This window comes from Amblyomma americanum, chromosome 10, assembly GCF_052857255.1.
Source record: "Amblyomma americanum isolate KBUSLIRL-KWMA chromosome 10, ASM5285725v1, whole genome shotgun sequence".
NCBI lineage: Eukaryota > Metazoa > Arthropoda > Arachnida > Ixodida > Ixodidae > Amblyomma > Amblyomma americanum.
This window is the reverse complement of record NC_135506.1, coordinates 47,504,206-47,516,931: the sequence shown is the minus strand read 5'-3', so window position 1 is coordinate 47,516,931 and position 12,726 is coordinate 47,504,206. Positions and strand designations below refer to the sequence as shown.

Genomic DNA, 12,726 nt, shown 5'->3' with positions numbered 1-12,726 from the left:
AATGCCAAATTAGCAAAAAAAAAAAATGCTGCTTCACAAAAATGTGCTGGTTAAACCGTCCCTTCCAATAAAAACATTTCCCCAACTTCATCAATTTAACTCAACTTGGGGTAGGCATGATGCTTACGTAGCATTCCTCCTCACAAAAATAAAATCAAAAGAACAAGATGTGAAGGCGATGTCCCTTTACTGGCTGCAATTTAATGTAACGAAATTCTACCAAATCCTTGTCGGGTAATGGAGCAAGCAACCAATACTTTTTTTGGGGGGGTGGCGAGCACCACCCCTGATGAACCTGAAACATCAGCATTGGGGTTAGCAAGCACGTACTCCGTGTCAGCGGCCACTTCTGCAGCATGCTGGTCGATCTCATTGAAAAGAAGATGGGGCCCGCTGCGCCCCTTGTGAGACGAGTTCAGTGCCGCCTGTGCCAGGCTGACAGCCACCTCTCGGATCCCTTGTATTGGCGACAGTAGTGACAGCACGATGGACAGAAACACTGCACATGCGGACAAAAAAAAAAAAAACAGAGTTGTAACTCTCACTGCCTCATAGTCTATTATGCTCAGCTGCCATTCTGTGCTAGATAAAGTAACATGGTGTGGGAACGCAGGATGGAATCAAACATTTTTATTAAACAGCGTGCGCTAACAGGACGTACACAGGAAACTGATTTCATGCAAATATATTTTTTTTTTGCCGCTGTTTGAAGTTGTTTGCCTCTGTCATTCATTTCTCACACCCTCACTCCGGCAGATATAAAAGAGCGTCTGGCATCCTTTCCTGTCATTAAAGTTGGAAGTTGCGCTTCTTTCCTCTGTCTCCAAGTTTCCTGTGTACGTCCTGTTAGCGCACGCTGTTTAATAGAGATGTACCAACTAGCCCGTCAGAAAGCTCTACTACAAACATTTTTAGCTTCAAAAATCGAAAAAAAGAGTAAATAAATGAAGAAGAAGCAATAGTGACCAACAAACACAGAGAATAAGCCTCTGCATTATGTGTTCTCCATATCTATCCACAATTCTTGATTATATTTTATTTCAGTAGAGTTGACTACCAATGTCTTCCTTTTTGCAGAATATTTCTGCCAGACTTGTTGTGCACCATACATTGCACTGCTTCTGACACCCTCACTATGTAACTTCTTGCAAAAGTACCGATCAATGACTTTCGCTGTTTGGCCCTGCGCATCACGAAAGTTAAAAGGTCTGCACTGCATCCAGCCACCACTTTTTCATTTTTCTGTGTATATTTTACTGTGCACAACATTCTTTTTTTCAGTCACAAACCACCTAGATTACAACAAGCTCCTCCAACCACTGAGTGTATCCCTTAAACACTCCCATGATTCCGCTCCCTTTTCATGATTCAAACATGCTTCCTTTCTTTTTTCTAGCTGCACAGGCCACCATACCCACCAAGATTCTGTTCGGCCAAGATCCACTTGATGTCCTCCTCGCCTGTCTCCAGCAGCTGGACCGAAACAGCGAGAGCCAGAGACTGAAGCCTCTCCTTTGGGAGGGAGGGTGACGCCCCCTGGCAGCCGATGCTGGCAACGGCACAACAGCTGGCATCCAGGTGCAACAGCCACAGGCCACTCAGGAAGTGCACCTGGCGTTTCAGGCTCGGACAGTGCACCTGGGGAAAGCAGGAAATTGAAACAGAACAACGGGCTTAGCCGAAAATGGCAGAGGAGCGCAAATATGTTCTCAGTTCAAACAAACGAAAGTCAAATATTGATGACAAACTAAATGACTCGGTTCAGCTTTTGGACATATGGAATAACTGTTTTCAGCTTAGAACAATCATGAATGCCAGCGTGGCCTTCAAGCAACATACCTGTTTCTTCGTTCAATCATTCATTTAAAGTAATGATTTATTGTAAAAACTGGAATATAGGTCGAACTTTTTTTCAAAAAATCATGGCGAAAAGTAGACCCCCGCCTTATATACCGGTCATTGGCAGAAAAACTACGGAACTCTTGCAACAATGGGCGGCTGAAGTCAACAGCCTCCATCACCATCGCCATGAGCAGCAGCGTGGCGCGGTACCTCCATTTTGCGTTTCCGTTGTTGCAAAGCTATTTTGGTTAAAGGCTGCTTGTTCACATTTTGTTTCAAAATGAGCGGAACCCGACGGCAATGCACTGTCGCCTTCAAGAAAAACGCAACTGGGTACGTGGAAGCTCACGGCAACCTGGTGGCACAGAGCAAATTTGGAGTATATCTGAAAAGAGCATTCGGTACTGGTGGAGGCAGAAGCTGCGTATTACAACTTGCAGCAAACAGAAGAAAACACCATTCCGTGGGCTGACCGTAGCATATCCAGAATTGGAAGGAAAGGTTGCGGAGTTCGTCCGGGAGCTGCATGCAAGGTCGCTGCCTGTGACTGCCGAATGCATCCGCATGAAAGCGGCAGAGATCACGGCACGGAGGGGTGAAAGAAGCCAGAGTATGTGCATGTGTACACATGCGCATACCTCGTTTGTTTTCGCCCCTCCGTGCCGTGATGATAAGGTGCTGACAAACACACGGGTCGAAGAGCGCGCGATACTATTAAAAAATTGGCCGGGTGTACATATGAGCAGCATTTAAATGAAAATAAATGCCGTCACCATTATGCAACCTGTTGAGCTGCATTTGTTTCAAGGTAAGGATGACTTTCAGTACTTTTTCCATTGAAAAAGATTTTTTTCGTTTTCAGAATTGGTTAGTTGGGGGGTCGACCTATATTAAGGTCCGACCTATAGTCTGGTTTTTATGGTACATATGTATTTTTATCTGTTTATTTATTTACCCTCAGGGACGTTGCATTGCCGAGGAAAATGGAATACATCATAAGTACCCCACTTCCCTTATCAGAAGTCATCAAACCCATGACACTGTCAGTGTAAACCTGCGTCAAGGGATGGTGCTTTTCCTTTTTCTTTCCTTGGAGAAAACATTCTATGTGCAAAAAATAGGGGCATTGCAATCGTATGCAGAATCTACACACCATGAGTGGTGAACCCAGTTGTGCTTACGCCACAAAATGCCATACCCCCCCCCCCCCTCCCCCTTTCCAAAAAAAAAAAAAAAAGATAGAGGAAGAAAGGCAAAGGCATCAGAATGACCTAATTGCATCACATTACAAGAAGAATTGCCAACACTGAAACAGCGAAATTCTCGGTTCAGTGAACTACAGTTAACTCCTCTTGAAACAAACTCAGTTAAGACAAATTCTCAGATGAGGTGAACCTGTGACCGTCTGGCTGGTTTCCCATAGGATCCAATGTAAAAGAAATACACATAAGACGAACTGTTGTGCATGTCCTTCAGTTAAATAAAAGATAAAGTTTCACAGCAACCGCGAACCACAACGATGCTGCGCAACAGTACTCACGGAATGTCCGCGCAAAACCTCCTAGGAACAAAAAAAATTATGTTTCCACGCCAAAAAGCGCAACTCTACAAGGTAGCTTCTGTGCAGCACCTTCACTCCTGCCCGAGCACGGCGCAGGGATCTGATACGGCCAGAGCTCGGCATCGCGCGGGCCACATGCCGCACGTTGCCTCCCTACTGAATAAAAGGCGTGTAGGTACGAAGTGGAGCTGCTCATATTCAGGGCTGAAGCAGTTCAAAGCTGAAGTTTCAACTGGTGCAGAGTTGCAACGCACATTATCGAGGTGCTGAGACAGCCAGATACTATCGGCACCACCTGCGCATTGCCTCAGCCGGATAGAAAGACAGGTGGTGCGCCTGCTCATAAAATTGGTAACTGTACCACTAGGGAAGAAGTGAGATGCGAGACACATGTGCATGCCTACTCATGCAGTTGGGCTTTTGATTGCTCAGAGCTAGAGGGAAAGCAAAAAATAGAAAAAGGGCAAAATATCGGTGGCTGCAGAAGAGAGAGGAAGAGATGCTGCAAAAATAAAACTAGACCAGTGCCGTTTTCAAGTGCAATACGTGAGCTTGTGTCATGCCCTCACTCACCTGTTCACTTCATCCCACAATAAATGTTCCATTTGCAATTGTCCTCTCATTGTATGGCCATTTCTTTCTATCTTTCATTTAACATATATTTGGATACACTTTGCATGCGCACATATAGTTTTTATAGTGGCACATCTGTTAAGATGAACTTCTGATAAGACCCCAGGCCATAGTTAGAAGATAGAACAGCAAAATTCTCCTTTCAGGTAAGGGCCGAAATCTTTCAAAATGGTGAGAAAAAAAATGTGGTCCTTACCCGTATATGTATATACAGTACTTCCAACTCCCTCTTAGCTAGCTGTACAATATAATGCAACAAATTTTCCCACAAATGAACAATTTCTAAAATAGGGGTTCTGCTTAAAAGACTCATTCGCAAAACGAAACTAGCCTGAGAGCTTATCCTGCAATACAGTAAAAGCTCGTAAATTCAAACTTGAAGGGGACCGGAAAATTGTTCGAATTAAGCGAAGTTCAAATTATCGAATGGGCACTAGAATGAGCGGTCATAGCACCCCGCCGGGCGGGAAGAACCCGAAGCAGTCAAATTTAGACTCGTTATCGTGAGCCAGGCGCTACTACACGTTTGTGGTGGGGGATTCTGAGAAATAAATTTATCCGGTCCTAATGGCAAATGAAATAAATTGATCGGCCAGTTATGCGCCAGAAACAAGTACTGGAATGCATTCGCGTGAGCAGCGAGCTTTAGTGCTGGAATATATGACACTATTTATGCTCCAAGACATGTTGATTTACAGGGAAGGGTTGTCAAAATTAAAAGTAATCAGCGAAGTGCATTTGCTTGCGCTTCTTCTGCCGAGACTCCACCAGCATCATCTGCAGCTTGTTCAAAGCTCCCGCTCAACCTCAGAGTTTTCATTGACAGAGAAGTGGCATGCTGCAACATTGGGCGCAGACACTACTTCACAAGCACTTGGCGGTGGCATAGTCTCATCGCTGCCGTCGGACTCACCACTCTCGGCTGTGTTCACCGCACGCGAGCCCTGCGACGTCTGCTCGGAGCATGCAGCCTCAATTACATCGGCATCACTCAAGGGCTCCAACGTCTCCACGCCGCTGTCCATGTATCTCGCAGCACCAACAAAAAGCATGACTGCGGAAGCCAAGCCGCGTTGTGTACCCCACGTGATCGCCACACAGTGACTGCGACACAACGAAAACGTGGAACAGCTTGCGCCGAAGCATCAGCGGCGCGGGCGAGTGCTCCAGCAGCGAAAACAAGCTACGGCACGAACCGTAACGCAGGCTCCGTGAGCCTCGTGCACTCAGCTCTTTTTTCTTTTCCATTGTTTTACATATCTGGTAAATTTGGAGCATGTCTCACTCACTATGGGTCAACTTCTATCTACGAGGAGCGGTGCCAGCCAGTGGCTCCTATTTCAAATTAACCGTAGCGGGTGCTGACTTGTTCGAATTATCGGGACTTTTTTCTCCCATTTAAATATACAGGGCCGTGCCGGGACCTGGGTGTCAGCTCGAATTAACCGTAAGTTCGAATTAATGGAGTTTGAATTAACGAGCTTTTACTGTACAACTGTTAACAAATTCTTCACACTCTAAGATTTGGAATACGTTTGAATTGCGACTGAAATTTCACATCCGTTACAACTTGCCGCTCGACTTTTCGGAATGCCATCAAGCTCACCTGAACGTTGCCCCAGCAATCATGAGGGCGCAATTCTGAATCCTATTTGAACTACAAAGCTTCAAGAATTGGTTTAAATCATACTCTTTAACATCAGATTAGATGACCAGACTAACACGATTCCCATGGGATGACACACAGCTCACTAACTGCACATTGCGAGCCTTTTTTTTTATTCTGCAACGCCTCCATTCTTTCATTTGTGTGAACTGCCATACACGACCTGAGGTGACACACGCACGCACGCACGCAAGGAAGAAGGCTAGGAATGCACCTTGAAGAACTTCCGCATCAGCTGCCGAAACTGTGATCGGCTGCTGCCCTTGCTGACCGAGTGCTCCGCGACTGTACCAAATATGTTGGCAAGAAGGTCCAAAGTAGCGCAGATGGCATCGTCTTGTTGCCTTAGAATCCACATGGGGCTTTCTGCAAGGTTTCAAATAAAAATGGTGCAGCGCACGTCATACACAAAAGTTAGCAGTAACTAACAAACACTTGCGCACCAAAGCAGAGGGAGCAGCTGCGCAGCAGTACACTTGTTTTCGATCACTGCAATAAGACATGCAGCACACACGCAAGCAGGAGTTGCAAAGGATAGCTGAACATGCAAAGCTTTGTGTTCAGCGTGTGCTGCTGTGGTTGTTTCCCGATGTTTGCTTTTCATCTATTAAAGTTTCATCTAATAAAGCTCCAGAAATCGCTTATCTTTCACCACAGAGGAGGACAAGAATAAAGAAACCTTAAAGGCAACCTGCTCAATCGCACAGCGTGGCCCGCACGAGGGGAACACGAAACTATTCCAACTATGTGGCATAGTTGACGTGGTATATCAAGATATGACCAGGGTGGCAAGAGATCTTGGAAATAGCTCTACTCACAACTGAATTTCATGCGGCATAGTCGCATGTCTGATGTGAGCGCGACAGCAGGTGCGACACAAGCGGACAGCCCTGTCTGTGAGAATAGTCCGACCCTTCAGGTAGTTTCAGTTTCACCTTTCTGAGCTCTGTGCCAGCCCACATCCCGGTGAGCACCCTTTCGGATGCTGACTGGCGTCGCTGGTGTTCCCCCCATCCTCCCCACTGCTTTTTTTTCCTCACCGCTTTGGTGCCGCCAAGCCATTTCCTACGCTTCCATCCGCATGGTTCTGTTCTTTCAGTGCGCCGAATCTGCATACTTGTCATGTGCTGTTCACTATTCGTGCGCTGAAGTCTCCTCAGAGGCAACAGCGCAGCTTGTGAGGGGTAAGACACGGTGGCTCTTAAAATTTTGCAGCTTACCGTCCCGGTTAGCTCAGTTGGTAGAGCGACTGCTCCGGTGAAGCGGTGGTCTCGGGCTTGAACCCCGGACCAGGACGAATTGTTCTTTAACTACGAAGTTTCTGAGAAAGCTGTTTAGCTTTCCTTTATAGCCGTAAGGCTGCACTTGGGTGGATGGCAATGAGCAATTACTCCCATATTACAATTTACTCCACCTTGGAGGATTCCCCTTAAACATTTGACCAGTTCTGCTTCAATGCTCCCTACAGTATGTACGCAATAAAACACTGATGAAGACATGAAAAGTAGTCACTGCCGCGCTGTTTTTATCCTAAAATCAGGCAACAATTGCCCAGATATTTCACCAAAGAAATTCAATGTGACGCATGCAATTGACAGTTTTTTCCATCCAATAATTCGAATTTTCGGATGATTCGAATATTTTCTCCAGTCCCTTGAAGTTCAAATTAACAAGGTTTTTCTTGCATTCGCACACCTCTACTAATTATGGCTGCGCTACGCAATACCAAGACGCAAAACAGTGACATGAGGTGCAACCCGAGACTATGCAGCTTTGAGGAGTGCCTTTCTTTTTTTCATATCTGTAAAGACAAATTGTACAACACGAGGCAGAACAACCGGCAGGGCATTCCCACCTTCCAAGGCAGCTACAGGTTCCACTCTGCTGATGACGGCACCCAGGCCGGCGACGACCGTGGCAAGAGGGACACGTCCCTCGCGGAGTGCAGCTGCAGTGGACTCGTACTCTCCACAAGCTGTCTTTTCGGCTAGGAGCCGCTGGTAAAACAGCAGGGCTTTCCGAAAGACTTCAGCGTCCTTGGTCAAAGAAGCCAGGGCGTTCAGGAGAGTGCCGCAGATGCATCTAAGTTGCGCAGAGGCATAGTTACTGCTGGGGAAGCACGCCTCTTCCAGCATCTTTACCTGGGAAAAAAAAAAACGAAATTCATAACCTGAATGTATCAAAGAATGGTTTCCCCACACCAGAAAAAGAAATACCCATGCTCCTTGCCAACCAATGACGGCGTCGGGAAGCATTCAAGACCCATCAGTAAGATCCAATGAGTGTCCAACGCGTACACCTAACCTAAAAGGGCTTTTCCTTAGTCGCGTGGTACTGTGTACCCCATCGAGACACACTGAGTGGGATCAGTCCAATGTATCTTTGGATGTTTTTAACGTTCAGCATAAATGAGAGGGGTGATCCCATCACTCGCACCTTTTATTGCACGATCCACACTTGGAGGAATGTCGAATGAAGCCCAAGAGAGGTAAGGCTGATGTATAATGACAACAAAGGTTGGTTTATGATGTTTAACTTCCCAAAGTGGCTCACACTATAAGGGAAACCGCAGTGGAAGGCTTCGGATAATTTTGACCATCTGGGGTTCTTTAATGCGCACTGACATCTTACGGTACACGGCCCTCAAGCATTCTGCCTCCATCGAAATACGACAGCAGCAGCTGGGATCGAACCCACATCTTTTGGGTCAGCAGCTGAGCACCCCAACCACTAGGCCACCGTGGCAACTTTAATGACTACAAAGGATGGCTTATGTCATTAGTGAATTAATGACAGTTCTGTCTAGAAAGCAGGAGGTAAATAGCTATTAGTGGCATCAGAACTGTAAACCTAAGCGCTCAAGTCGAGTCACATGGGCAACATTTCAGCACACCTTGTAAATCATCTGAGTTATACATGCAACAACTTTTTTTTTTTAAGTAAAAAGACAATTTCCTGGGCCTGGTTACGTGCAACACTTCACTGTGATTTGCCGATTGAAAACGGGTCATGTGGTTTGAGATTATGGTGACCGTTGATGTTCCCGGCATGCAGCTGGCTGTAATTTGGAGGCAACACCAAGGCTACCAGACAACCAGGCCTGCACTCTACCATTCGTTCTGGAAGCAGCCAGTGACAAGCTGCACTTGAACTGATGCTGCATGCTGGCGGCAGCACTGCAGAACTACATGAAACTAGTGCAGCCAAATCAAAGAGACCTTACGCTGTCAGAGTGTTCTCGGATATGAGGCCACCCATTCGTCATCATGACTGCCACTACACGCCGTCAGAGGTAAGCAAGCGACTATGCAGCATGGAATTCAGGTTTGAGTGACGCTATTTCGACGATCTCCTGTCACACCATTCATACCTGGGCACAGCCTTCCTTTGGAAGCCCGTTTGAATTAACCGACGTGAGATCCATAGCATATGAATTAGCAAGCATCCAACACTATGGACTTACATGGGCACTTGCTGGGGCCGAGCCGTCAGTTTGAATCATCTGGATTTACGAATTAACGGAAGCTAAATCAATGAGCTTTTACTGTACTCGGGAAAAAAAAAAATTGTTAGCTCACCACAGCAAGAGGTTGGTCAATCTTTCCAGCAGCCTCGGCAAGATCAGCAAGAAACAACTCTGCGATGGTGTCCACATCCTCAGTCACCAAAGCGGCCATTATCTTTCCTACAACAAGAGTCAGAAATGACATGGCAGCTGCAGCTTCCTTGGAAGTGATCCTTCTCTGAATGAAGGAACAATGTTCATGAGCTTGCACTGCAAGATAGAGGGCAACTAAAACGAGCATAAACAGAAGTGGTGGTGTAGCGTCACATAGGCATTTCCTTCCTTCTATTGATTTTTGCGTTGCCTCCTGTTAAGTACTATGTTCAAAGTCGTACAGTTTGGCACATTAGTAGACTGTGCTAGGTGCCAAACATGAGCCAAACATGTTGCACTCAACAAAATGCACAAGAAGAAGCATAACAGCTCAGCAGATGCAGCAAAGCATCACACAGTGTCCTTGTCATGGGAAGATGGAAGCACTACCAAGAACCAAGAAAAATCAAAAGTTTTACCCCAGTTCTTGGAGCTCTTCGTCACACACTACAACAACTAGCGCAGTTGATAATCAAGACCTCGCAGGTTCGTAACCGTGGCGCTTGTAAGGCACTTGCACTCACTGTCAGCATTGACGTTGCTGAGCACTGGAAACCGCTGCAGGGCCGTGCTTGCGTACGCCAGTCGAGCAAGAGACACCTCCGAGGCCTCCGTCGGCATCAAGAATGGAAGCATCGTTGCGAGAAGTTGTCCCTCGTCCAGTGACGAACACAGGTCATCGCACACAAACACCAGTGCTCGGGTGCGCAGGTCAAACCTACAACAAGCACGACGGCAGTTGTTGAAAAAGAAAAATGGCTCCTTCAAAAAATGGGCTCTGACTGGTCAGTTATGTGAGCCACTTTAATGAACTTTCTCCTCGCTTTCTTTCAATCTCCTTCTCCCCCATTCGTGTAGAAGTTTGGTGAATGTATGAATGTATCATAGTTGAAACTCTACCTATGTGCAGACCTCAGGCATCGAACACTCCACAAGACAAAGCCTGTGAAAAAAACTTCTTAAGCTGACATAAGTTATGCCTTACACTAAGGCTCAATCACAATCAACCCCAATCGAATGTTATTCTGAACAACATAGGTACGTGTATGATGCCATTCTGACAACCCATCAAGGAAAAGAAAGTGAAAGGAACCAGAGAAAAAACAGAAATGCAAATCAGCAAAGGCCATGCGTCGGTTAAATGCAAGACAGCTATACGAATACACGCGTGCTAGGAGCCGAGAGGGGACATTCTGCACACACCATTTCTTGCTCTGCTCTGTGGGCTCAAACAGGAGGCGCCTCAAGGTGCCCAGGACAACTCCTTGCTCCAGAAACTTGCAGAGATCCTGAAACAAGGAACCACTGCAGATTGAAAGAAACTGCAAAAGGATCCCACAGGTCAACTGGCGTGCAGTCACGACTGAAACATTACCCAAAGAATGAAAATTACAGATGGATTGTAATTCTCTTTCCCGGCTAGTTCTACCACCATGCAGCCAAAATCAAAGAACCTGAACCGAGGGGCTACGACACAGTATGAAGTAAGGGAAAAAACACAAGCAAGTAAAAAGAAAGTAGGACTCGAATTACAGAAACATTTCTTTTTTTTTCACTGTTTTGCCAACATGCTGACGCACCTATCCCTCACACTACTTCCAGTGCATATGCCATTCATAACAAACTACTGTTAGCATGTTTTCTGCAATGCTTTTATGCAGCAACAGCAAAACAAAGGTGAGTGGGCAAACAGTGACAACGATTCAAAGTGAAATCAGTGACAACTGTTTAAAGTAATGCACGTAACAAAACTGACGCAGTGGACTCACCTTGCCAAGTGCAAGCACTGCTTGCACCACCTCTGGTTCGGTGTCAGCCAGCCGACTTTGGAGAGAGTCCCGAGCGAATTTTTCATCCACGTCCTGCACAGTAGAGGCACAATTCTTAGCCAACCACAACAATCAACTGTGCTCGAAATGCACCCATCATGCTTGCTCAAACAAATAGTGGCCATATTTATCCAGATATACATTCCCCAAGGCTTGTAATGGGGTTGGTTCATAACCCTGAACAATCTGGACCCATGGTTATACCAAACATAACCAGATGTACCAGCTGGCAGGAAAGCTTGGTCCAGCCAAGAGGTGAGAACTGTGCTGACAAATCGAAGGATCTGCGGAGACTAATTTATAATTTACAAAAGAAACAACTGCTGGAGAGAACGGAGAAGTCCCAAGAGAGGTGGGCACGGCGCCGACCTGAGCTGCCACGGCGCTGCGATGCGTGCCGTCACTTCTGCGAATTACTGGAGGCTGCACACACAGCACGGCACACTTCGTTAGTGCCAGGAACAGAGAGGTGCCCACTACAGGCTTCTTAACCACTCGGAATTCCTACACCTGCCACTGTTAGGAACTTTCTACCTTCACATCACTTTGAAAGCAGAATGGTTTAACGCGAGCTGTCTGCATAGCTTGAGAATTAATGAATGAGCTGTTTATTTAGAAGGGCAGGCTGAAGGCCGTTTGTTGGGGAATTGGGTTGTTAAGGAAGGGAAAAGTAGGGACCCACTGATACATGACGGGATGGCCTCGGTGGTTGAGCCACACTGTACACTGCTTTGCAAAGGCCACTTATCTTAGCATATTTGCCAATATCTTCCCAGATGCCGTTCACACCGGCTCTGGTCCATGCACAAAACTCCTCACCATCAGTGGATGATGATCCTTCCATTTCTAAAGCAGCGCTTACTGTCAGCAAGGCCCCAGACTGCTACAGCTGAATCTTAATAATTCCAACTCAAAGGGCACTGAGAACCTGTTCATAGTATTAGGCAGCGTTTGAATTAAGACACGCCCAATCGTGCTGCCCTTGGTGAATGTGAAGTTCACGGCAGCAATAAACCAGGAATCTGGATCAAGTAAGTCTGACTGAGCGACATTTCAATGTAAGCCTGCCACCCATAGTTTATGGAACATGACCCTGGCAAAGACACTTAATTTCTCTCCGTCAAGGAAACGAATACTGCTCGAGATTTCGCGGAGCAGCATATAATCCGCACACTCAGAATCAGGTTGCTTATATCTATTCTGAACTGCATGCAGAGACTGCACAGAAATTAATGTTTTCTACAAGCACTGCGTTCCATACTGTTGAATGCCGGTGTACCTAAGTAAAAGCCTCCATTCTATGCCCCTGTAAGCTTCGCTTCCCGTAAATCCATCCCCACTGGCTCCTTCAATTTATGAAACCACTACCAGCTTTGTTCAACTGTACCCACATGAAACACGGAGCCTGCTTATTTCGTATCTGCTTGCTTCATGGCGGCTGCGTTTTTGTGGAGGCAAAACGCTAAGGCGTGTGCTGTGCGATTTCAGTGCAGGTTAAAGATTTCCAGGTGGTCGAAATTATTCCGGAGCCCTCCAC

At 46.4% G+C, this 12,726-nt stretch overlaps 1 protein-coding gene across 1 annotated transcript in view; it reads right to left on the bottom strand.

Annotated features, from left to right (window-relative positions):
- LOC144107749 (HEAT repeat-containing protein 1-like) overlaps positions 1-12,726 on the bottom strand; it is a 60,381-nt gene that overhangs the window by 32,707 nt on the left and 14,948 nt on the right. The window contains exons 11-18 of the mRNA XM_077640908.1: positions 11,130-11,222; positions 10,564-10,649; positions 9,885-10,078; positions 9,281-9,387; positions 7,558-7,843; positions 5,917-6,068; positions 1,419-1,638; positions 331-499 (exon numbers count right to left, since the gene is read on the bottom strand). Coding sequence (XP_077497034.1) covers positions 331-499; positions 1,419-1,638; positions 5,917-6,068; positions 7,558-7,843; positions 9,281-9,387; positions 9,885-10,078; positions 10,564-10,649; positions 11,130-11,222 — 1,307 coding nt within the window. The remainder of the gene's footprint in view (positions 1-330; positions 500-1,418; positions 1,639-5,916; positions 6,069-7,557; positions 7,844-9,280; positions 9,388-9,884; positions 10,079-10,563; positions 10,650-11,129; positions 11,223-12,726) is intronic.